Here is a 25,624-nt window from a genome sequence, read left to right as displayed (position 1 = left end):
GAATGTTTAATCTGTTTTGCTACTGGTGTTTCATGGTTATTCCTTCACTATAGTTATCAATGGCATCTATTCCAGTCATGTATTTTCAGGAACGGGGTCAAACATGCAGGCTGTTTGCAGGAGCCTTGTTGGTAAGGAAAGAGGTGTTTAAGAAGTCTCCCAAAGCTGTGTGGAAGAACATGCCTAGCTTTAAGTGGTCTTCAGACAGCTTTTGAAAGTGCATCCCACGGCCCTGCATCTGCCAGGCCACCTGGCTGGCTTCATTACACAGAGCAGGGGATGTATCTTGAGTGTTGGCAAGATGTGTATAGAGTGGGCAGGTGCTCATGCTTGGCTTTTCAAAGCTTTTATTGAAGCCCCTTTATAAGACAAGGCAAGTAAACAGCCATCGAAATCTGTACCCGGGGAGTGCAGGGGTTTAATCTGCCAGTATCAGAGCTTGTTTCTTAATAACCCACCACAGTGAGTTTGTCAGAGGTCGAGGTGATGCTCACAGGTCTGAGTGTCTGGAAGCTGCTGTGTGCTGCTGAGGAGCTGCTGCCAGCCCCGGTACAGCTCGTGGGGACAGAACACCACAAAACCGCCGAGGCACTGTGCTGCTCCTGGAAAGGCGGGAAGGGGCTTTGACCTGGCCTACAGCATCAGCGGGGTGGTGTGAAACCACCAAAGGCACCTGCTTGCTTTTAAACTAGAGTTTCTCAGCTAAAACTGTGGACTTCAGCATTGCTGAATTTTGTAAGAACTGCTTTTAGGTTTTATTTTGGGGGTTTTAGGGGGGAGGATGTTCTGGGGTTTTTTGTCTCCTAGCATTGTATGATGACAATTTTTCATACCCTCCATCTCTATTTTTGAGGTGCCAATTTGCTCAGGGAGCAGGACAGGTTTCTTGCTTGTGTATAAGCAGTTCAACAACTTGCAGAAACTACAGATGCTTTTAGGTTTTGAAAGGCTGAAATAGCTAGTTTTGAGAGCTGTTTTTACAAGCATTTCGTTGTATTACTGCTATGTAATTTTGGAGTGGTCGGCCTTAGTAAGAGGTGAGAATCCATATAACTGGAAGATTTTAAAGCATTTCTGATTATGTAATGAGCATAATTTTACAGAAGAACTGAGCAGAAACAACTTTGAGCCAATGAAAAATCAAAGGGTTTTGAAAATTAGAACTTTCCCTGAATTTCTTTCAAATTATTTTCCTACAAATTTTTACTGATTCTAAAAAATTAGGAATGAAAATAAGTTCTTGGTTCATATATCCTATGTGTGAGACTGGTGCTCTGTTGGTTTTTGCTTTGTGGAGCCTCAGTATTTTTAAGAGACTGGAGACAGGACTTTGAGGAAAAAAACTAAAGGAAGGAGAGGGTAGGCCTCCCTTTATATCCTTTATTCCAGATCTTCCTGTTATTGATTGATCTAATCCATATCTGTGTTATACTGAGCTGCAGGAGAGAAACTCTCCTCCTGCCTTCTGTCAGAGTTCGTCTGCGGATTTGCAGAAGGAATCGCCCAATAGAGACAGGAAAAACCATAAGAGGATGGATGCATGGCATTTCCCTGTCCAGCAGATACAGCCTGGAGTGCAAAATCCTGGATTGCAAGTGTTGCCTGTACCGAGTTGTGTTAGGGATGCTGAGTAAGCCAGACATAAGCACATTTTCATGGTGCTGCTTTTTTCTTTTTAGCTGGTACCCGCAGTGTGAGACCTGACTTGATCCAAGATCATGGATTTTTAACCAGGTGGTTGCTGCTCACCAGGACTGCTTTGCGCAAGGTGAGAAGCCGTGCATCCTAGTGCCATCTCTGGGGCGTGTAGATCCTTGCAGCTTCCTCTTCCTGCAAGACTGTCAGTTTAAGATTAGAAGTTACTGGAGTGAGATTCAACAGAGGAAGCAAAATTAAATGGGGGGAAATGTAATCCCAGCAAGCATTGACTGCTGTTCTTCCAAGCTCCATCCTCCCTGAGAAGGGTGTGAGCAAGTTCTCCTCAGTGTAGTGTCTGAGAATCTCTTCCAGTCTCCTGCAGCTTCCCATCTAGTCCCTGGAGGTAATTTCTTCCCTGAGGGCCCTGCAAGGAGAATTGAATTGTTTGAGAGGGGTGAACCCCTCTCCTGCAAACCTTCAGTGCCTTGTTAACCTCAGAGCCAGGTGGAATAGGGTATAGTTGCCAGGTTACTAAATAACTCTATTTTTATTTTCCCCTCTAGCTCTTGTGATGTGCTGCACTTGAGCAAAGCCGACACCCTAGGAATTACACCATAGTACCGTGGAGCTGGTGTGGTGTTGGGTAGTCAGTCATTTTATCTTTCAGAATTTGCTGGTTTGCTTTGGGACATGGAAGCATCTTTTTTTATGAAGTCTGTCCCTTTTGATAAGCTCTCTTCAGCTAAAGCATCCCCAGGACAGCAGAGTTTGAATGTTATGATTTTTTTTTTATATATAAATATATATAAATGCTTCAACTTGTATTCAGAAAGGCTGCTAGTAGCTTAATTTGCAATGGATACAATGAGTTCGAATTTTAATTGATTTTTTTTTTATGTGCACGGTTTTAGTTCTGTTACTGCAACTGGTGTTAAGGTTTTGGTATCACTATTTTTGAAGCGGAAGGGGCAGCTGTGTGTGTTAATACAGGTATCTTTAATGCCCATGTGTAGTATTTATAGCCACCTGTAGATGGTGGTAGGCTCCACTCCATGCATTGGCAGTGCTGGATCCCATTCCCCATCCACCTGAACCAGTGAATTGCCAGGTGGATGAATTGCATTTAGTAGCCTTCTTATTTTAGTTTTCCCGAGCACGTGGGATAACCTTGAAATTCTTTCCATGTCCAAAGCATCTTGGCCTCGTTTCGGTTAGGATAAGTGGTGGGTGGGCTTGTCCTGATGCTCTTGCAACTTGTAGAATTGTTAGTCTCTTACAGCATGCCAGCCATGGGTACAGCTTGAAGTAAAATTGCAAGTTATATGGGGCTTATCGACTTTTCATCTCCTCCCCCGCACCTGAGTCTCTGTGTACATATTTCCAAAATCAAAGCCAGACTTTGCATGGGATCCTAGAATCTCCTGCCTAAGCACGGGCAGCCAGCCCTAATGACTGCACTTGCTGCTTCCCCATGCAGGAGGCGCTCAAAAGCCAACCGGAGGCTGACTAAACCGGTTGGTGGTGGTGAGCTTGCGGTGGTAACAAGTTGTACTCCAGTTTACATACGCGATTTTGTGCTGATTTGAAGTTGTTTGTTTTTTTTTTTCCTGGCTGCTTGAGTGGAGCCCACCCTACCTGTCTTAGTGTTTGGATGGTGTATAAAGATGCACTGAACTAAAAGTAAACAGCAACAGGTCTTGGGATTGACAAGGAAGGACACACACCCAGTGTCACCCAGCAAGCCCATCCCAGAGCCAGCAAGAAAACCATTTGTCCTAGAGCTTTCATCTAGTTGCAGAGCTGAACTCACAGCACAGCAGGCAGCAAGTACACCCTGCACAGCACAGCTGCCTGAGCCGCTGCTCTGGCTCGTCCACTGCCTCCTGCTCCCGTGTGCCTGATACTTTTGTGTCCCCTTGGAAACGACCCTGATGAACAACGACTGCCAACACCTCTCGCATTTGTGGCAGCAAAACTTCAGCTGAGCCACTGGGCTACTTAAAAACTGGATGATTTGCCTTCCCCGGGCATTTGTTGCAGGTGCAGAGGCTGGAGGGGGGCTGCGGTTCTGCAGCAGCACAGAATCATCTCGGTTGGAAAAGACCTTGAAGATCCTCCAGTCCAACCCTTAACCTCACACTGACCGTTCCCAACTCCACCAGATCCCTCAGCGCTGGGTCACCCCGACCCTTCAACCCCTCCAGGGATGGGGACTCCCCCCCTGCCCTGGGCAGCCCAACAACCCTTTCTTCCTAAGAGCCGGTCTAAAGGCTGGTCGCGGTGCCGGGAGCTGCCTGGGGTGTCTCTCCAGCCCAGCTGGAAGAGAAAGCCGCTCGCCCCCCCTCCCAGCGCGGGCTGGCAGGGTCCGGAGAGAGGACGGAGTCCATGTTCTGTGCGGGACAGAGACGGGAGGGGTGCCCGCTGCCTCCTTTCGGGAACGGGGCCGCGCCCGGCGGGGTCTGCTGGCGGGACAGGGGACGTGTGGCGGTGCCCCCAGCCCGCCGCTCTGCCCCAGCAACTCCAATTGCAGGCGGCCAGGAAGTGAGATCACGGCTCGGGCCGCCTCGGGCTTAAGGGAGCCGGGAGCCTGCGGACACCCAGCAGAGCCGGGGCCGGGGTTGCTCCCAGCCCGCCGCCATGGGCCAGGGCAGGCTCCCGGCCCGCCTGGGGCTGGTCTGCGGCCTCCTCCTGCTGCTGCCGGGGGGCCCGGCGGGCCTGGGGACCCGAGGGACGGCGACGAGGGGGCCCTGGGAAGAGGAGCAGGGCCCCGTGGCGGAGGGGGGGCTGTGGGGCAGGGCGAGGTACGAAGCCGTGAAGAAGCACCTGGGAGCTGTGGGTGCTCTCTCCAAGCACTATTGGCGGTACCTGGCATGCAAGGTGTGGCAGGAGCACTGCGATGGGGAGGAGGAAGAACAGTCCAGCCCCAGTCCAGGTAGGCACCTTCCTCCTTTCTCTCCCTCTCCCGTGCCCCAGAAACAGCAGCAGGTCCAAAGATCGTGCTGCTGTGCCCCAGCCGCTGGGGATGCTGTCCCTCCTTCCCCACGGCCACTACCCTGGGCACCCCCCTCCTCGCCGTACCTCGGGTTGCCACAGATACGTGTGTGGGTGAGGGGCGCATGCTGGCACCTGAGACCTGAGCCCGCTGCCCCCCGGCACGCGTTTGTTCCCCCTCCCCGCAGCCCGAGCTGCCTGGTGGGGCAGGGTCTGAGTCCCCGCACTTCGAGGAGGGGACATTAACCAGCCTCAGCTGGGCAGCCGCACAAAATGACAACACTTGCTGGCACGTCTGTGCTCAGAGCGCTGCCTTTTCCAGGCTGGAGCTTGCCTCTGGTGGGCCAGGATTACCTGGAGATCCTCTCTGCATGGTACTGCAGCTTCGGCAAGTGCTGCGAGACAGGAGACTGCAGGATCATCAACAATCTCACAGGTAGGTGCTGTGCTGGGCTTGGGAGACCCTAAGTAATACTTGTCTCTACTGCCTCTCCCTGTCATCTCTTTTGTTGTTTGCGGGTTTTTTCCTTTAAAAAAAAAAAAAAAAGTATAATTTGGTAAGTGATGCAAGTAAAGGGCATTTCTGGTCAGGGTGCTGAGCTGGTGGGAGGGTGAGGGGTCAAGCTAAGTCCAGTTTCCCATTATTCATTTGTAGTTCTGAGACTGCAAGAGAGTTTGTTCCTTCCTGTACAGCGTATCTGCTCCTGTTTGCCCCGAACCCTGCCTACATCCAGTAGCTCCCAGGCTTATGGAGTGGGATCCAAACTGGCCCCATACCCAGCCCCAGGTCAGGAGGGAACACCCAGATCTGTGTGTAAGCCCTGCGCAGGTGTCGCTGCATTTTGCTGTCCCTGAGCCCTCTGGTACCTGTTCCCTCTGCTGGGAGCTCATGAGGGCATTAGGGCTCCAGTGCTCTCTGCAATCTTCAAACACCTCCTCCACTTCCCAAAGGAAGGAAGGAGTCAGCGGAAGATCTGTGTCTGTTTGCAGTCATGCTGGTGCAGGCAGGGTGCAGGCAGCTGCCTCAATAACCCTGTGGCTTTAATGCCACTTCAGACTCCCCTCAGACAGGCAGCCCCACCAGCAGGGCTGTGGGCCTTAGAGCTCTGCCATATTTTCTCCTCTAATTTCCACCCATGGCAGCAGCTGGGCTTGCAAGTTAAGGCTGAGCTCTTGCCCTCTCTCCTGCAGGGCTAGAAGCAGACCTCAATGAGCAGCTTCATGGGCAGCACTTGGCCAAAGAAGTCGTTGTCCAGGCAGTGCAAAGATTCCTACAGAGCCCACGGCCAGAGAAGGCTCTGGTCCTCTCCTTCCATGGCTGGTCTGGCACAGGCAAGAACTTTGTGGCTCGGATGGTGGCCAGTCACCTGTACCGGGACGGGCTGAAGAGCGAGTGTGTCAGGGTGTTCATCTCACTCCTCCACTTCCCCCATCACAAGTACGTGGACTCGTACAAGGTGAGAGCCCACAACGTGGTGTTGCTGTGGGGATGGTGCTGGGTCTGGCTGGGGGGAACTTAATTTTCTTCACAGCAGCCCATCCGGTGGTGTGTTTTGGATCTGTGAGTAAAACAGTGTTGATAACACACCGGTGTTTTGGCTGCTGCTGAGCAGCGTTCGCACAGCCTCAAGGCTTTCTCCTTCTCCCCCTCTGCCCCCACAGTCAGGAGGCTGGGGGTGTGCAAGAAGCTGGGAGGGAACACACCACACAGCTGATCCTGACTGACCAAAGGGATACTCCATGCCATTTACCATTGTGCTCAGCAATAAAAACTGAGGGGTTTTGGGATAGGAAGCTGTTGTTCAGAGACTGGCTGGACATCAGTCTATTTGTGGTAGGTGTGAGCAGTTGCCTTTGCATCACTTGCTTTGATTTCTTTCTTTCTTCTTCCTCTTTCGTTCACTTTTTGAATGACCTTTATCTTGACTCACTCATTTTCTTGATTCTGCTCTTCCTAGTCCCACTGCATGGAAGGGAGTGAGGCAGCAGCTGTGTGGTGCTTAGCTTAGCCAGGGTTAACCCACAGCATCCAGGCTCAGCCCCTGCATGGTGACCTGGTGCCAGCGACTGCTGCTGGGCTTCTCACACTCCTCCCTGCTGCTCTGCAGGCTCAGCTGAAGAAGCAGATAAGCGAGACTGTGCAGCTCTGCAGGCAGTCCCTATTCATCTTCGATGAGGCAGAGAAGCTTCATTTCGGCCTCCTGGATGCCATCAAGCCCTTCATGGCTCGCTATGACGGCAAGGGCCAGGTGGATTACCAGAGATCCATCTTCCTTTTCCTCAGGTGATTTCTGGGTCTCCAAGGGGACGGTGAGGAACAAAGCGATGGAATTTATAGCCTGAGGTGTGTGATATGAGGAGCTCAGGCTGCAGGGGAGGGGAAGGAGATGTCCAGTTACTCCAGGAAGCGCTTGCCTCCATGGTCAGTTTTACTTTTTGATACTGGCATCCTCTCTCGCTATGGGGTATTTGCAGGAGTTACTGAGGTCCAGCTTAGAGTGGCTCTTGGGAAGTACTTCTTTGCAGAAGGGGTTGTTGGGCATTGGAATGGGCTGCCCAGGGCAGGGGTGGAGTCCCCATCCCTGGAGGGGTTGAAGAGTCAGTTGACCCAGTGCTGAGGGATCTGGTGGAGTTGAGAACTGTCAGTGTGAGGTTAGTAGTTGAACCAGATGATATTCAAGGTCTTTTCCAACCTGGATGATTCTGTGATTAGCTGGGATACCTGAGTCTATGCTTTGAGACAAGAAACCGGTGAGAGTCAGAGCTGGTGTGGTGTCACCCTGCACAGCTGAGCAGGCAGTTCCCGTACTCCAGGGAGCAAAGATGGGGCTGTGGGTCTTGGTGGGAAGCTCTTGTGCAATGTGGCACTGTTAGTTGGAAGTGGGAATTGGGCAGTTCCCACTGCCTGGCCGTGGCTGCAGGCAGGGCTGCCATCGGCCTGTGCGGCTGTGAGGCCTGTTCCTGACATCAGCTCAGCCTGTGGTTTAGTTGGTTCCTTTCCCATCCAAAGGGAGAAAGGACTTGACATGTGCACACCCTAGTGCTGTCCCTGAGCTGAGCCTAGGTGGGATGCATCTGGAGGGAGAAGCGGGATATCTCAAAACTGAGATGTTCTGAGATGTCAAGGAGCCAGTGAGACATGCCAAGGAGCAACAAGCATCTTGGGGCCCCCTTCAGTTTAGGAGTTACGGCCTTCAACTTGGCTCTGGCAAGAGGTTCCCCCAGGCTGGGGTGTGGGCAGAGCATTTGCTTCCATCTCCCACCATCCAGGCAAGTGTTCTGACCTCCAGGCGTGATGGTTCCTCGGGGAAGTTTCTCTCTCTGCCCATGGGGAGAACCTGTGTATGTGCTCAGTCCTAGTGGAGCTGACCACGTTTCTGTCCTGCGTGGGCCCCCAGCAGGAGCCTTGGGGGAGGCAGCAGATCCTCCCTTGTTGCTCAGGGCAGGGTGGATGTGCTGCCGGCTGCACTGAGCTGACCTCCTGTTCTACCTGGCAAGGCCTGCAGGGCTGACGTGTCCCCCCACACCCTTCATGCCACCAAGCAGAGGGGAGCAGGGTGCCTTGAACTGCAGTGGTGTGTAATCGGGGAGGGTTCCATCGCACCCGGGGGGCAGTGTGACACAGATGTGTTGGAGGAGGGCTGGCTCTGCCCCAGGGCTTCCTTGGACGCTGGCCTAGTGTTGCAGCTTTAGCCAGGTTTGGGGTGGAACTGGCTGCCTGTCCTCAGTGAAAAGGAGCTGCTCCTCCCATAGTCCGGGCTGGAGCAGAATCGGTATGAGCTGCTTCCCTCCTAACAATGTGGTGGTGGTAGGTAGGAAACAGTGACAGCTTTTTAATTTTGCCTCCCCTCCATTTGGGGAATGGGTCCAGAGCCTCTGACACAAGAGGAAAGATGGGTGTGAGATCTGTGTCCCCCCAGCACCTCTCTGCCTCCCCCTTCCACCACCTCTGTAGCCAGCTGGTTCCCCATCTTGCCAGCTCACTGGTGGTGGGGCACTCGGGGCTAGGGGCTGTTGTCTGAGGCTGTAGCCAGCTCCTCGCCAGCACTCGGGGGCTGCCTGGCCTTGAACTGCTTCCCAAGGTGAGAGGCTGTCCTGGGACCCTCAGGCACTGTCAGGATCTCGCATCCCCCACCCCAGAGCTGCCCCCATAGTGGTTGCCCAGAGGCCTCCTCACGTGGGAACTGTCCTGCTTTGTCCCTTGACCAGGGTATGCTTTGCCAGGTCCTGGGCTGCCCCCTAAGTCCCTGCCCTGGACCTTTACTTCTAGTGGGATTCCTGCTACGTGCTCTGCCCTTTGACTCGGACTTCCAGTGTTGGCTTGTTGAGAGTTTGGTGCGGAGCCAAGCGTCACCTGCGAGGTCAATGGCATCCCAGCCAGGACAGGGGGCTGAGGGAGAGGGAGGATTCTGCTGGCTCCTGGTATCACCCTGGGAGAGAAAGCAGCTGCTCCAGGGTCTGAGCTGGCAGGGTGGAAGGTAGCTGTGTAGGTGCCTATAGAAAGGGGCTCTTTGGGAAGAAAGCTGGTTCCTCCATATGCTAGTATTTCAGATGCTGATCCTACACAGCAAATCCTTCATTGCTAACAGAATTGCAGAGGCCTGTCTGTAGAGAAGGCTGTTGGCAGTTCATCCCTGGAGACACTGTTGAATGACTTCCCTTCTGTGTCTACAGCAATCTCGGTGGCAACACCATCAATGAGGTAGCCCTGGACTTCTGGCGAGCTGGCCGGGCGCGGGAGGAAATCTCCATGGAGTTCCTGGAGCGGCGGCTGCAGCTGAAGCTGCAGGAGCCTGAAGGTAAGAGCCGCTTACTCGCAGGATGCCGTGGGCAGGCTGCCCACAAACCTGCCCCTTTGCGCCAGCTCAGGGCCTCACTTACGCAGGCGTCCCATCCACCTCGTGCTGCACAAGCGTGTGTGCTGTGGAACAAGCCTTTATTCCAACCCCACCCTGGGGTTATTTGTAATGAGAGCCCCTTCCTTCACTCCAATGAGCATAGCACTGCTGCAGCAGCGAGGTACAAGGAGGGAGCGAATGGTGAGTCCTCCTTGCGCCCTTCAGCCCTGAAAATGGCCAGGTGGCGAGAGGCAGCCTAACGCTGCAGGGAGGTGTCAAGGCTTCTCTGGGGATTCAGGCTTCTCTTGGCCTGAGGTGGGCGAACCACAGTGACAGTCTGTGTTGAGCCTAAGCTCTGGCCAGCTCCTTACGAGTGGGTGTCTCTCTCCCACCACGTATGCAGAGGTATGACAGCTCTCAGGTGAAGCTTCTTGAAGTTTGTCTTGTCTTGCGTTTTGCTCCAGAAAACAGTTACGCCTGCAGCTTCCTCCTTGGAGAGAACCTCATTGATTTTTTCGTGCCGTTCCTGCCCCTGGAGTACCACCACGTGAAGCTCTGCACGCGGGATGCTTTCCTGGCCCGTGGACTTCCGTACACCGAGGCAGCCCTCGATGAGGTGGCCAGGATGATGGTGTTTGTCCCCAAAGAAGAGAAGCTCTTCTCTGCACAGGGCTGCAAATCTGTATCCCAGCGCATCAATTATTTCCTTCCTTGAACAGCAGGTGGGACTACACCAGCGGTGAAGGTGGTTCTACACACCAGGAGCTGCTCTCCTGCACAAGGTCAGGCAGGTTACCCAGCCCTGTGCTTGCCCAGAGACAGAGACTTGTTACTCCGAGGCAGTTTGCAGGGGAGGAGGCACATCCTGCCCAACCTTAACTCCTGAGACACAGGAACAGCGTGTGCTTGGCTGCCTTTGAAGTCTGTCCAGTGTTTTTTAAGTCCGTTCTTTTAGCAGATAATAGCCTGAAGTAGTGATTGGGTTATGCTGGCAGGTGCTTTGTTTCATGTCACTGGGGACATCCAAGCCCTTGGTTTGTTACCATGTAATGAAGGAAGGCCTGAGACAGGCTGCTCCTATTGAGATAGTCCAGCATAAGCTACATCCTCATCCCTGTCCCCAGTTTCTCTGTCACTTCACAAGATTGCACAGAACTGTTTTGCCAGAGCTTAGGTTTTTTTTTCTCTGTTGCTCTTCTGCATTCACAAGGTGTCTGCTGCTCAGGGACACCTGTGCCAGGATCATGGTTTGTGCAGGGCAACCCTAGTCTAGATAAAATGACTGAATAATCTCCTCTGGAGATGTCAAATCCATAGCCTCTTGTTTTGGAGTGTCCCTCTCTCATTGGAGTCTTTTGTTGTTTGGAAGCAGTTGTGGGGATAAGATGAACTTCTACTGATTTTTTTTTTTTTTTTTTTTCTTTTGGAAGCAGTTGGGTGAAGAGCACCTTTGCTTCACTGCAGAACTGTTGTGGTTTAACCCCAGCTGGCAACTAAGCCCCAGGCAGCTGCTCACTCACCCCCTCCAGTGGGATGGGGGAGAGAGAATGAGAGGACTAAAAGTGAGAAAACTCATGGGTTGAGATCAAGACAGTTAATAGGTAAAGCAAAAGCTACATGTGCAAGCAAAGCAAAACAAGAAATTCATCCACCTCTTCCCATGGGCAGGCAGGTGCTCAGCCAAGTCCAGAAGGACATATCAGGTGTAACAGTGACTTGGGAAGATAAACACCATCACTCTGAACATCCCCCCTCTTCCTCCTTCTCCCCCCAGCTGTATACGCTGAGCATGACGGCGAATGGTGTGGGATACCCCTGGGTTGGGGTCAGCTGTCCCAACTCTGTCCCCTCCTGACTTCTTGTGCACCCGCAGCCTGCTCGCTGGTGGGGTGGTGAGAGGCAGAAAAGGCCTCGGCTCTGTGTAAGCACTGCTCAGCAATAACAAAAACATCCCTGTGTTACCAACACTGTTTCCAGCACAAATCCAACACACAGCCTCATACTAGCTACTATGAAGAAAATTAACTCTACCCCAGCTAAAACCAGCACAACAATGAAAAAGGGGATACTGGTTCCCCTTTCAAGAGCAAAAGATGGCTGAGGAGGATGGTGGCTGAAGGAACAGGCTGCGATTGCATTCAGGTTTTCAGGGATGCTGCAAGCTTGGCTTTTTTTTTTTCTTCTTTCAGTATTCACATGCTGTGTTTGGCTGGTATCAGCATTACTACACTGAGGGGCTGTTTGCTGTCTGGGTACTTGCCAGGTGATAAGTATGTTACAGCAGGACCAAAAAATTTCAACAGTGTTACTGGAATCACTGTGACCTCGAGGTTAAAACTGCCTTCCAACACAGCGGTGCTGGGGCGATGAGGTGAAACAGCACATGCCAAGGTCAGGGCTTACCTCCCTGCACGCCGCGTGTGCGGACCTTGGATCTATTATAAGCTTTGAACCTCTCCACGGTGCCAGTGATGAGCGGCACAACCTCTGGGAAAAGATTGACCTGACACAGAAGTCCCACAGGCTTTGAGTCTGTGTTTCCCTCTGGGCATGCTGGCTCCATTATCTAAAGGAGGCTTCATAGTCCAAGGCAGGAAGCTGAGCCAGCTGCTTTCTTACTGCTCAGCTGCTGCAAAGGTAGTTTAAACTTACCTGTTGTCTCCAGGTTGGACCTTAGGGCCTGTGCCAGCCTGCAGTGTTATCAGGCACTCTTGAGACTTGGTTTGTGGTTAATGTCTGGACTCAAGAGTCCAGCCTGAAGCTTCAGCCTGGGAAACACCGGAGGGAGACGCACCCAGGGAAGGGAGGACGCAGCCCTGCAGGCAGACACAACTTGGGGTGCGTTTCATAACCTGGGCAGGAAGTTTAGAAAGTTGTTAAGTTAGCTGAAGCTTAGTTGCTTAGAAGGTTGTACAGGCCAGGATAAGCCATAATTGTTTTTAAAACAGAACAGAATATTCAGGTGTCCAGGTTCGACTGATGCTGCTGGGAGTGGAAGGGAGTCACTTTTTCAGGCATTTTGCCGGTGCCAGGCTGGGATGAAGTTAGCACATTAAGCAGGTCTCACTGTTTCTGATGGAATGGTGGTGTTTACGAATGAGGGCAACTGTCAAACTGATGACACAAGACCCTGCACTCTGCCAGGTCACACGTGTATGTTTCAGAAGAGCATTTGATGATGCAGACCCCACAGCAAGAACCGCTCTCCTCTGACCATGCCATGGCAACACTCAGTTCAATTTTAAGGGCATAAATAAAACTACTGCTTTTCTTTGCAATCTGTCAGAATTACATTATTTCTGGTTTTAACAGGTTTACAATAATCTTGTATTTTCTATGCAAAATAACAAACTTCATGTTAGTACAGAGCAGCTTCAAATATTCCTTAAGAAAAAAAGCAGCATATACTCGTGTTTTTTTGCCAATAAAATATTGCAACCTTTATTTAAAACAAAATGTAAATTGGCAAAACTTTGTGGAACGACAGGCAAAGGGGCCCTTCAAAGGGCCTTATTTACATCAAGTTTAACACTGTTCGCAGTTCACAGTCAGACGATAGTGAGAGAATTAAATTAGAAAAACAACCAAAATATATTACAATAATAATTAAAAACAAAAACAGTTGACAACACTGGTAGAGTGACTGGTGATGAACATGTTTCATTTTAATCCATTCCTGCCCTCAGTGAGTTCACTACTGATAGCAACAGCGTGATGAGCCGATCGGGCTTTACCTCCCATGCACAACAGCCACATTTGGAAGAATGACCCCGCTTTGGTACAGACATTTCTTATGGTCTCGGTGTTATAAATCAGTCAGTCAGGTGTCCCATAACCTCTTATTTCCTACCACCAGGGAACAGGCTGAAGGTTTTGTTCTACCCCCAGGCAAGGGGAGTGCAACCCCAGTGCCCGCCCATGCTAGCTGGTGCCGCTTGCACTGAAGCGGGCGGTTTCTCATCACGCTGTGGTCACTCCCCTTTGGCTTTCCTGCCAGCTACGGATTAGCAGCAGGGCTGGGTTGAGTGTTTTTTAAAAGAGAAAAGACAGCGGCCTGTTATGTTTGCAAAGCAGATCATCTGGATCCATTAGTGCTCATCACAGCTCCTGATGCCCAAGAGCACTGAGAAGCAAAATGGGGAGCGGCTCAGCTGCTGGGGAAGCCTGTCTTAGGTAAGTGGTACAGACAGCGGGGCCTGGATTTCTCTACCCATCCTACCTGCCCCCACGCCTGCTGCCCTTTAGTGAGGGGCTGCTCTGTTAGCACAGCAGCTTTGGTGCAGCTATTGCCCCATACTGTGGGGTCTAGTTCCCCCTGCCCGCAGAGAGCAGTGTGCCATAAAACTTGCGTAAGCACGCCTGAGGGGATGACAGCACCCGTGAGTGTGACTGTCCCTCTGAGACAAGGCCAGTGGTGGTCAGGAGAAAATGGCCTGCGTGAAGAGGACAAGAACAGACAACACCCCCTTCCCCAGTGTTCCACAGCAGCAACATTGTTCCATTCAATTCTGCTTTCCCAGCAGCTAAATTTGATGCAATCCCAAGACCCAGACTCTTAATTCAGCTTCACCTCTGTCCACAGTAATGAGGAATACGATTAAAGTGAAGTGATACAGCCAAGTGCACCACTTCTGGGGTTAAAAAGGGTGTATAGCATAGGAAGAAGAGAGACCTACCCCTCTGAGTCGGCCAGTTCCCACAGGAGCTAGAAGGAGGAAGTGCCCCTGCCAACTCGCTGGTGTGACTGTGTGCTTTGTGCTTGGCATTACCAGGCCATACGTGATGCCAGCCCCTGTTGCAAAGACTACTTTAAATCAGAAGAGCTCCTCCTGGAAAGTATGCTGGGGCATGTGGAAAATTAGGTGATTGGTGACAGCCAACATGGCTTCACTAAATAGTGCCTGACAAATCTGGTGGCTTTCTATGATGGGGTTACAGCACTGGTGGATAAGGGAAGAGCAACCACTGTCATTTACCTGGGCTTGTGCAAAGCTTTTGATGCTGTCTAAAGGGGAGAGACACGGGTTTGCTGGATGGAGCACTTGGTGGATAAGGGACTGGCTGGATGTCACACTCAAAGAGTTGTGTTAATGGCTCCATGTCCAAGTGGAAAGCAGTGATGAGTGGCATCCTCAGGGGTCAGGACCCGCGCTGTTTAACATCTTTGTTGGCAACATGGGCAGTGGGATTGAGGCACCCTCAGCAAGTTCACCAATGACACTAAGCTGTGTGGTGTGGTTGACACGCTGGAGGGAAGGGATGTCATCCAGGGAGACCTGGAGAGGTGGGCCCATGTGAACCTCGTGAAGTTCAACAAGGCCAAGTGTAAGGTCCTGTGCATGGGTTGGGGCAATCCCAAGCACGGATAAAGGCTGGGAGGTGAGTGAATTGAGAGAAGCCCTGCAGAGAAAAACGGGGTTATCAGTGGATGGAAAACTGACTATAAGCCAGCAATGGGCACCTGCAGCCCAGAAAGCCAACCATGTCCTGGGTTGCATCAAGAGAAGTGTGGCCAGCAAGTTGAGGGAGGGGATTCTTTCCCTCCACTCTTGTGAGACTCCCCCAACCTGAAGTTCTGTGTCCAGCTCTGGAGGCACCAACATAAAAAGGACATGGACCTGCTCAAGTGGGTCCAGAGGAGACCACAAAGATGATCAGAGGGCTGGAGCACCTCCCCTGTGAGGACAGGCTGAGAGAGTTGGGGGTGTTCACCCTGGAGAAGAGAAGGGTCCCGGGAGATCTTAGAGTGGCCTTCCAGTACTTGAAGGGGGCTACAGAAAAGCTGGGGAGGGACTCTTGATCAGGGAGTGTAGTGATATGACATGGGGTAATTGTTTTAAAATGTAATCAGGTAAATTTAGATTAGATATAAGGAAGAAATTCTTTACTGTGAGGGTGGAGAGACACTAGCACAGGTTTCCCAGAGCAGCTGTGGCTGCCCCCTCCCTGGCAGTGTTCAAGGCCAGGTTGGACGGGGCTTTGGGCAACCTGGGCTAGTGGAAGGTGTCCCTGCCCGTGGCGGGGGGGTGGTGGTGGTGAGGTGGAACTAGATGATCTTTAAGGTTGCTTCCAACCCAAACCAGTCTATGATTCTATGAAATTCTAGCCCATAGTAGTGCAAGTGAGAGAGCCCAGGTGCAACTGCATCCTGACAGGGGTGAGGACAGAAAACACAACTGGAGTTTATGCCTTGTCTCCTCCCCTGAACAGTGGAGCAAGAAGTGCTCTTCACTGGGACAAATACCAGGGCCCCACCACCCCATGTTACTTTGAACACACTGTGCAAGGCTGAAAGCAGAGAAGCTGCTAGAGACTTTTAAGGCTGAAGAGAAAGCCAAGCCCAGCAAAAGGGAGAAGAAACAGTAACAATTCTAGGAGAGTAGCTGTGGAAAGAAAGAACTGAATGGTAATTTACAGCAGCACCAGCTTTCCCAGATATCATCCTTTTGTTCTCCTAACAGTTTTTTCCCTTCTTTCTGTTTGGGAATAAAACACTGTTAGGCAGCAGAAGCAGCAGCAATACTGCAGCCTCCTATTTAGGGGAAAAAAATCTAATGTCAAATCAGCACTACTTCTGCCACCATCTACCCACCTGATGTAAGACAAGGTAAGAGCAGTGCAAACACTCTCCGTAGGAGTGATGGCAGGCAAATCCCCAAATTCCACTGCTCTGTGTTTTTCCACCACAAGAGGGATCAGAACTGAATGGGATTCAGTGCTGCTCACATTGGCTGTGGAGTCTCCATCCTTGGAGATACTCAAAAGCCACCTGGCCATGGTCCTCAGCCACTCTGTGACTCTGTCAAAGCAGATGGTGCCTTCAGCTGTGGTACTGCCCTGGCCCACTGCCCATCACCTCTGCCGTGGGGGAGGAGAAACCAGGCGGTCTGATAGGAACTGGGGATGACCAGTGGAGGGGAACCAGGCCTTTGCTGGGGCGCAGTTAGCTGTTCTATCACTTTTGGTGGAGCTTTTCTGGAAGACTGGCATTCAGGAAAAAACCCACCAAACTTCTTTCAAAATATTCATCAGAACTGGACTAACAGCCTTAAAATTTTCTGGTTAAAGTACCTTTCCCCTGAGAATCACTTCAGCTTCAGTTTGTTTGTCCTAGGCTGAGCAGTAGCACATTGATGAAACCACGTGATTGTCTGCCAGGGCAACCACGACCTCCCCTTCTGCCCTGAAGAAAGCTCCCATACCTTTTAAACCCTTCTGATTGTTTGAAAGGCCACATGAAGCAATACCGCAAGCCTCCTTCCCTTTGCAGGTCACCTTTCCAAAGGCAGTTAGTTTCGTGTGCAGCAATGCACACCTTCAACAAAGATGACTGAAAGAGATAAGGTAAACCACAAAAGCCCTCAGTAAAGTCTACAAGATAATGGTTTGGTACTCTGTCTTACAGCTGGGCATTGATGTGGAAGAGTCCCAGCCCAGTCTCCCCTCACCCGCTGCCTTGAAGGCTGCAAAAGAGCCTGGGCTAGCTGAAGATCCTACTGCAGAATTAGAGGACAGGCTTTGGTGGGTTAAGCTTGGTACGGCTAAGTCAGGATGAGTAACCCATGATGTACTTTCATTTGCTCCACTGAGGTACCAGCTCACTGGAGTAAAACTGACTCACAGGAATAATTAATTCACTTTAATGCTTGTCAGTTGGGGTGGAGGAGTTGCTTTTCCCCCCTCCCTCCTCATTCCACTCACTTGGACAGTGAAGCTGAAATGGTCCATTTCACCTCGCATACTGCTCCACCGGTGTGCATTCATGCATCGTGACACAACTTCGTTTACCACAGACCAGTAATCAGATGAGGCTTCTCAGACACCAGTCCATTTCTAAAGATTTTTCAGGCCCCTGTCTCACTATGCTCCATGGAAAAAACAGGGACACTCACTGAGACAGCCCAGCCTACTTCCAAGCACCAACAGGGCCATGCTTCAACAGACCAAAATGGAAGTGCCCATCTTCTAAATTCACACGTGTGCCCCAGCTCAACTGTAGCTGCTCAAACTAAAAGCAGCACAGTCACACGTTAAAAACAAGTTAAAAAAGCATTTTAGCCAAAAATAAAAGATTTAAGGTGCAAAGCAAGCGAGATCTTCTACCATCACCAACAGTGTGAAGTGAGCAGCAGCATGCAGGGTAACGTGGATTTGGAGCCAGGTATCAGGCCTGTTTTCTTCCTCTCACAAACCAACAGTTAGTTGAGGTCTTCCTACTTGCCAGTACATTAACATCTTGGAGGTTGTGCGTATACGCAGAAGACCAGCTTTCTGAGGCCACAACAGTCTACAAACAGCACTAGGACCACGGGAGGCAACTTCAACCACAGGACTGCTTTCATTCTGGAATTGCCAGTAGGCATCAGAGACCATAACCCCGGGGGAGCCCTCTGAGGCAGAGCTGTAACATTTGTTGTCACACCTCAGAGGAGCGTGTCGTTTATGTGCATGTTCCCTATGCTACAGCATAAGATTCTTATCTAGCCTTTAAAACACAGAAATAAACAAAAAAAGAAAGATAGCTGTGGTTCCCCTGTGTGCTGCTGTACCTAGTCAGCTTCCTAGGCAGAGAAGCTGAAAGCCTGCGAGGCTGGTAAGCACTAGAACAAATCCCAGGAAGCGGCCAGCGTGAAGTGGTGGTGTTACACCAAGAGTAGGGACAGATCCAAGACTCCTGAAGCAGTGAGGGCGCATGGCGGGCAGGCCAGGCCGTCCTTTCTGGCTCTCCAGCTGGCCCCGCAGTGCTGCAACGGCTAAAGGAATGTGGGTAACAGTCGGGGGTGGGGGAAGCTCTGCCTTACCTACCACAGGTCCTCAAGGTGATGGAACTGAGTTGGGGAGTCAACCTGGTAACAAGTTAGAAATAATCTAGAGCTTAAAAAAAAAAACCCAAAAAACAAACACCCAGTCCACTCACCTCAACAACAACACTGGCAAGTTGTGCAAGAGCCCCAAACTACTCACAAGTGACCATCAAGCAGCACCCATGCTAGACCACTAGAAATAGGTATTAACCGAGAGAAGGCTGTGTGGTGGGGAAGGGAGTGTTCCAGTGGTAAGTCTGCCCAGCATCCCTGACGCTTCAGATACAATGAAGATGAGAACATGTGGTGGATGAAGTGGACAGGAGGGAAAAGGGATAGTTTCATATATTAACTAATTTTGCAGTTCTCATTACAGCAGCAACAGCACTGTGGAAGTAAGCCATCTCGGCTAGTGCATCCACCTCCAGCAGCTCTGAATACTGTCAGTGCATTAGACCTTTCCCCCAACCGCATGCAACCTCCCCCTTCAGAGCTACTCCGGCTCAGACTGCTCGGCAGTTGGTACCAAAGGAACCCCAGTGCCTTTCCTTTGCCTTGTCAGGAGACCAACGCACACGTTAGTGCAGACAGGGGAAGATCTGTACGGCCCAACAGCCCGCAGCCACTCCAGTACTCCAGCTATCACGTGTTAAACCATCCTTCCCAGAGCAAGAACCTGCCATCGATTCTCCTGCCTCTCCAAGGGAGGAGCAAGGAACTGCCTTCCCTTGCCATACCAAGCAGATCAGCCTGACTAGGTAGGGACAAATACTTGATGTTCTGCCCCTTACAGCTTTAATCTACCGTCTCCATCCCCATTTTTTGAGATGAACCTGTAAACGTGAGGAGAACTCAGTGATCTGAGGTACTTCACATACTCAAGTATCAGTCTTTCCTTTTGAAAGCATCAGTACAGAAAAAGTCCCCCCCCCCCCCTTCCCTGTGTGTATTTCTCTTACCCAGATTGACAGTAGCTACCTTTGCACCACATCGCTGATTTCTTGGACACATGACAATAAGTTATTAAGGACGGGGTTTGCCCCAGGGACGCTAGCAGCTGTTGAGGACACCTGCAGTTCCTGCAGGCTGAGTTCCAGTTTGCTCACGGCTTCCCGGAAGGCGAATTTGTTGCGTGTATGTGGGATGCAGTCCACATAGCCTGAGCAGTAATCCAACAGCTGGTGCCCTGTGTCCACCAGCTGGCTGTTTGGTGTCGGCTCGGTGATGGCACTCGAGAGAAGATCTGCGCACTCCAGCAGTGCTTCCTTGCTGATTTTGTCTGCGGAGATTTTCTCGGCTGCCTGTTTGGTCTTTCTTAGTGCTACTTTTGCGCCAGCCGTGCCGTTGGCCATTTTCACTGGGGAGGTGGAAGACAATGACAGAGGCACTTGAGGTGGAGGCATCACGGGCCTCCCAGATTTTCCACCAACAGGTGCTGCTGCTGCTGCCTTCTTACTCCCTTCGCTCAATTCCAGTCCGTGCTGCGCTCCTGCCACGTTGCTCAGCTCTTCTGCTGCATCTGAGCAGGCAGCTGGCTGTTGCAGGAGCCTCATCACTGGTGGTGGAGGTGGAGCACACTTTGGTTTTACCCGTCTGGGCCGGTCCCTGTCGCCAGAAGAAGTGACCTGATGCTCAGATAAGAGCTTAAATTTATTACCCTGAGAGTCTGTGCCAATGAGCTGCACGTCTGCTGGAGTGTGTTTTAGAGTGGGTGAGATTAGAACTGGCACTTTGTGGTTATGAGTGGTTGGAAGTATTGCTGCAGCCTTTACTGGAGACGACCACCCCAGTCTCTCGCCATCCTCAAGGGCCCCTTGCCGTTGGGCACTGTTTTTTTCTTTGCCTTTAGAAGCTGCTGCTAGCCCTGGACCCTCCTTTTCTTCCGATCCACAGGGGGTTCGGAAAGGGAGTGCTGTGGCACCCCTTGGCAAGAGTTTTGCTTTTGGTCTCTCTCTGGTCAAAGCAGGGCCTTCTTCAAACCTTTTGGGAAGCAGGTCATTGGCCCTCCCTGTGCTCTCATCGGGCTGAGAGGAGGTGGACACTGTCCGTTCCAGCTGGACTTTTGACCTCTGGGAATTTCTGGGAAGGGTCATTGCCATCCTATCCTGCTCTGGAAGCCCTGAGGACATGGAAGATGTAGAGTTTGACCTTGGAAAAGGCTTTGAAGCTTCTTCATTGCCAGTGGGTTTTCCTGCTCGTAAACCCAGTGTCTTTTTAATCAAGCGTGGTGTAAAGAAACCAGTGATGCCTGACCACCCGCCACCGGTGCTTACACCCCCACCACTGCTGGTACCAGTGCCATCGTCGTTGTAGAAGGTCCTCTGCACAAAACTCCCACCATAGCACTTGGGTGGCGCCAGGCTTGTGTCCTGCTGCACGGGAGCAAAAGAGAACCCATCCACGTGCTGCAAGGAAGCAACAGATGAAAAGTTACCCGTCAGCTCATATTTCTTATGGGGCTGATTCTCCATCTCCCGGAAGGAACTGCTGCGCTTGGGAGGTGTGGGAGCATTCCTCTTCTTCATAAAGGAGCTGAAGAAGCCACCTTTTCTGTCCCTGGTGAAAGTGGTCTCTTTGGCATCCTCCAACAGGCTGCTGGGTGACTTGTCCCTCTGCTTGCGAGGCAGCGCGGGAGACCCACTTGTTGGCTTTGTGCTTCTGATAAAACCTAGACAGAAGAAATAAGCGTGAATCTGCAAAATCAGTTTCCATTTCCACCCCCCCCTATCCTGCAGTGGGCTTTATGGGCCTGATGTATTTAGCTGCCCAGGTTCTCCAGAGAAAGGCTGAGAGAGATTAGTGCTTTCAGGTTTTTGCGAGGCTGGTGTGATTTTGATTTTTTTACTTTTTTTTCCACTTCTGCATGTGTGACTTGATTGTTGTCTATACCAAGGAGCCCACTTAGGAGAGAGTTCAGGAAAAAGTGAAGTTGCTTTTTTCTTCCAGCAGTTTTTTTTCATCCTTCCTCAAATACCACGAGTACAAAAGAAAATCTCTCGCACTGTCAACTTTAGTTTTGAAGCTGTCATTTAAAAAAGAGCAGCAAAACTAAGTTTAAAAGAAAAAAATACAATGAGATTTACTAAAAGAACATTTGAATAAGCTGCAGTGTTTTCTATTTGCTAGTAAATATTAGAACTGTTGGCCACCTCAGCAGCCCAATTAACATAGCAGTGCAAAGCACCTTCCCATGTCATGTTGTTCTGTTTTCTTCTATTCTCTGACAATTTCCACCAGTAGCAAGCCTATCCCAGAACACGTGGCCTCACTGCCACTTTCCCAGTGCGCATACCTGGTGCTGAGCTGGAAGCCGAGTGCTCCACAGTATCTTGTGTGCCTTCAATGTTTTCCTTGTTCTCTGCCTGTTTCTTCAGTGTTCTAGTCTTGGAGGGAAGCATGGGTAACCGGGGCAAGTAAGGAACTATGGATGAGGAAGAGGCTGTTCTTCCAAGCTCCTCTGCCACCTCTGTCAGGGAAGAAAAAAAGAAAAAAAATAAACCTAAACAAAAAACAGGGGGGAACAGTTGGAACAGAGACCAGCAGATGAGGAGGGAAAGAAAATCTGAGTCTTTACTGCAAACCCAGACTGGCAAGAAAAGATAGAAGACTGAGAAATACATAGCTTATGGATTTAATTTTTGCTCAAGTCTAGAGGTATTCAGGGTAAGATTTTTTTTATAATGCTTCCAAACTCATTTACATCTTTATAAATTCAGCAAAAACACCCCAGTGGTAGGATCTGTACAAGAGGTCTAGCACAAATGTAGCTCTCCACTGGGTTAAGGGTTGCTCAAGAGCTGAAGCCAGCACTGAATGCATTGGTCTCTGGTTTTAATTAAGATGCCTCCTGTTGATGCTCCTGGGATCCCCCAAAAGTTGTGTCCTCTCTGGATCTGGATCTATGATGCTTTGCTTGAGACAAAGCACTGCACCTCCCTATTAAAAATGAAGACTGTCTGTCTCCTTCCTAATATCAGCACAAGGTATGTGACTGAAAAAAAACCAGAAACAACCCACACAATCTCCGGGCCACACCCAGGTTGGCATCTGTGTGTGCCATTTGATGCGCCTATTATAGATGCTCCCTGGTAGAATTTGATCTGGTGTGGTTTTTATGTAGTGGGGAACTGGATGGATCAGCTTCACATTTAATTTAAAAATTCAGAAGATGTTCAGACATTTCTGCTTGTCTGCTGTCTAGTATCACACTTCTCACCAGTATTTACCTTCTCATTGATTATATTTCAGAGTTGAGTTGCACAGAATTAGCTAAGTAGTTTAAGAGACTAAGGCACGCTTTTTAAAAATGAAGGCTGGTAGAATAGTACTTCATGACCTAAATGCTGCATTCAGCAAGGGACTGTGATATGCATGCATCTTTCTCTCTCTCAGCATCACTCACTATTCCTTAGTCTTCAGTCTGGGAAACAAGAGGCTTCCTCTAATAGAGGAGACAACACTCTTTAACTCTTTGGTATCTTAGTGCACAAATTAAACTATACTGTCCCCTGCACTGCTCTATGTCTAAAGTTTATTTGGCATTTGTGCAGCAAGTAAGAGAATGTTTTTACGCACTTATGCTTAAGGGAATAAGTAAGGGATGAAGCTTCACCCTTCACAACCTCCACTGCTAGCACATGAACCTTAAGGGCCTGTCCATAAGACAGCACTCTGGGGATAACCTCCGGTACTGTTTCAGAAATAAAGCAACAGGGGCTCTCACCCTCTGAGATGCTCGAGTCATGGAACATGGTTTCAAAAGCCTGGTGGGTCTCAGCAAAGGAAGGCCGGTCTGGGGGGTTCCACTTCCAGCCTGCAGTGTGAGAAAGCAAAGCAAGTCTCAGTGCCTGAAGAAGTTAGAAGACAGATTTTTATTTTGTCGAAGGAGACAGAAAATACCTAAATTTTCTCAACTGTAATCAGACTCTGATCTCCTATTATTAAACAGACTGGAGTCATTCACAGATCAATTCATAGCAGCAGTCAGTCACCCTACCATACCCTAACAAACAGATCTTCATTGAAAGGAACCAATTCTAAAAATCCCAGCTCTCTGCCAACTCCACAGGTTTTTCTGATCTCCCTGTCCCTCTTTCTGAATTTTTTGGGCAAAGGAGAATTCCATGTTTGCTACCCTGGCTGTTTAGACTGAACACATCTAGCCCAGTCACAGGTAACTATGTGTCCAAAGTTCCAGACAACATTCTGCTCACATGCTCTTAATACTGAAATTCAGGCAGAGCCTTCCAAAAGGAGAACGTAGGCATCCTGTGGGGTAAAGAGGAAGAGAGTGCATTGATCTAAGATGGAGCTTGGAAAGTTATAGGAGGGTATCATGATGAAAAGTGTAAGTTCTGTAGTTAGAAATCTGTGCTAAGGGAATGTGTTCTGGAAGCACTATCTGTTGATATCACCATAGGGTCTGGAAAGTGACTGGCATTCTGCTCATTTTGGGCTCCTTTAATATCATATCAGTTCTCTGGTTTTTGGGCTTTTGTCAACTTCCTGAAGGTTTTTCTGAAGCAACATCCTTCATCATTACTCAGCTTCTTTGTTTCACAACTGAAGTTCTCCCTGACTTTCTTTGACATGCTGGGGATCACGCATTGCTGGAAACAGGCTGTAGAATGGTCCCTTGAGACCCATTTTTTCTGCCTTGTACAGAGGGACACACAGACTGCCTGAGATAGCACCAAGGAGTTTCTTCCCGCCCTGGTCACACTGACAGGGTCTCTCTGCTTACTTTACTCAACAGCATGGCCTGGTTTGCTCCCTAGGATCTTAAGCCTTTTGCCCAATATGTTCTCTGTTCTTGTGGGACTGAAGGAGATTGGCAATGCTCTTAAACTCTATTGTGCTCCTCCTGTAGCACACCATATCTTTTGGGCTTTTATTTGTAGATTTTCAATTTGTTATGGAGCATTAGGGAGCTCTTCATGATACAACTGGAAGATGCGTTTTGTGCAACCTTGTCAACTATGTGTCAACTACATAGGTGCTGTTTTTGCAGAGAACTAAATTTCCTTCTAATTTGGTGATTCCACAGTAAGAGTCCTACTGACAAAATACCAGTACAATTTGCCACAAAAGGCTATCTAGCTGTACTCAGAGATGGGTTTTTAAGAGTGAATTCCTGTTCCCTAGAGACCAGACTCATTTTGCATCAGTAACAAGGTCCATCTCAGGTGACAGGGCCTTTTCCACATTAGCTAACAAAATGGCATGTAAGAAGCAGGGACCTCAGAGTTAATTACAGATTTATCCCCCAAACTGGAAGAAGATACTCACATGCCCTCATCAATTCGTAAACCTTTGGAGGGCATCCCTCAGGTTGTTCCATTCGATAGCCCTTTTCCAGCAGATCATACACCTGAGAGAGGTCAATCCCTGGGTATGGTGACATCCCATAGGTAGCAATTTCCCATAACAGCACCCCAAAGGCTGAAAAGGGAGGAAAACAAAATTGCCAGTGATAAATCTGCCCTCCTCTTATGTTGCTCATTACATTGTGGCCTTTACTGCAGCTTGAGGCAGCATCATTTTCTTGCAGATATTTCAGGCCAGTCTAGGTGAAGATACTACTTGCTAAAAATGCTATTGATTCATTAAGTTGTGGTCTGGCACGTGACCATCTCCTCCCGCATGTTTTTGCCCAGACCAGAAAGCAAATTACTAGCTAGGCTGGCAAAGAAAAACAAAATGAAATAGAGAAGAACATCGAAGTGGAGTTTTCTTACCCCACACATCTGATTTGATTGAAAACGTGTTATAGGCCAGGCTCTCAGGGGCTGTCCATTTGATTGGGAACTTGGCTCCAGCATGAGCTGTGTAGGTATCTCCAGTCATAAGTCGACTTAAGCCAAAGTCAGCCACCTTCACCACATGATTTTCTCCAACTAAGCAGTTCCGTGCTGCTAGGTCCCTATACAAAGGAAGAAAGAACGTTATTGGAGCAAGAGCAGGGCTTTTGAATACAGTCTTACAGTTGCATAGCCTGTCCCACTCTTCTGAATAGGGAATCACAGAAGCACTCTCTTTATACAGCAGGTAAAGGCCACACAAGCTTTGCTCTGAACAGTGTCAGAAACTGAGTGAGCTTACTCTTATGGGCAAAAAGGTAAACCACGATTAGGGTTCATTCTTTAAGTTCTATTAAATTTCCAGTAATGACAGCTGTTACGATGAGAAGTTTGTGTTTCCTGAGATTAGGATGAGATCAGCAGCTCGTCACACACTGGTAACAGCTTTATGGCACAGCTTTATCTGACTGGATTAAAATAGGACTTGGGGTTGACAATGTCTTGCAGAGAGGGGGTGCATCAGAACAGGACAACAGCAAGTTTCCTATGTGTC

The 25,624-nt window shown here is 49.8% G+C and overlaps 2 protein-coding genes across 7 annotated transcripts in view; one reads left to right on the top strand and one right to left on the bottom strand.

The window, feature by feature from the left end:
• Positions 1 to 4,212: 4,212 nt before the first annotated feature.
• On the top strand, positions 4,213 to 12,745 carry TOR3A (torsin family 3 member A). The gene is made up of 6 exons (XM_074906963.1): positions 4,213 to 4,570; positions 4,952 to 5,065; positions 5,821 to 6,086; positions 6,738 to 6,913; positions 9,304 to 9,428; positions 9,932 to 12,745. The coding sequence occupies exons 1-6, from the start codon at positions 4,276 to 4,278 to the stop codon at positions 10,180 to 10,182; spliced, it is 1,227 nt and encodes a 408-aa protein (XP_074763064.1). The 5' UTR covers positions 4,213 to 4,275; the 3' UTR covers positions 10,183 to 12,745.
• Positions 12,746 to 12,880: 135 nt separating this feature from the next.
• ABL2 (ABL proto-oncogene 2, non-receptor tyrosine kinase) overlaps positions 12,881 to 25,624 on the bottom strand; it is a 51,398-nt gene continuing 38,654 nt past the window's right edge. For 4 of the 6 annotated variants that reach the window (XM_074906957.1, XM_074906958.1, XM_074906959.1 and 1 more), the window contains 5 exons: positions 25,009 to 25,193; positions 24,560 to 24,712; positions 22,995 to 23,084; positions 21,564 to 21,737; positions 12,881 to 20,939 (listed from right to left, as the gene is read on the bottom strand). In XM_074906957.1, the coding sequence (XP_074763058.1) occupies positions 19,246 to 20,939; positions 21,564 to 21,737; positions 22,995 to 23,084; positions 24,560 to 24,712; positions 25,009 to 25,193 (2,296 nt within the window). In that variant the 3' untranslated portion in view covers positions 12,881 to 19,245. The remainder of the gene's footprint in view (positions 20,940 to 21,563; positions 21,738 to 22,994; positions 23,085 to 24,559; positions 24,713 to 25,008; positions 25,194 to 25,624) is intronic. The other 2 variants (XM_074906961.1, XM_074906962.1) reach the window with 1 other exon arrangement.

The sequence above is a fragment of the Athene noctua genome, chromosome 5, assembly GCF_965140245.1.
Source record: "Athene noctua chromosome 5, bAthNoc1.hap1.1, whole genome shotgun sequence".
Classification (NCBI taxonomy): domain Eukaryota; kingdom Metazoa; phylum Chordata; class Aves; order Strigiformes; family Strigidae; genus Athene; species Athene noctua.
Note: the sequence above shows the minus strand (reverse complement) of the source record. Positions and strands in the feature narration are given on the sequence as shown.

Coding starts and splice junctions, on each gene's coding strand:
- TOR3A (XM_074906963.1), top strand. CDS start 4,276: ATGGGCCAGGGCAGGCTCCCGGCCCGCCTGGGGCTGGTCTGCGGCCTC. Junction 4,571..4,951: donor ACAGTCCAGCCCCAGTCCAG/GTAGGCACCTTC, acceptor TGCCTTTTCCAG/GCTGGAGCTTGCCTCTGGTG. Junction 6,087..6,737: donor AGTACGTGGACTCGTACAAG/GTGAGAGCCCAC, acceptor GCTGCTCTGCAG/GCTCAGCTGAAGAAGCAGAT.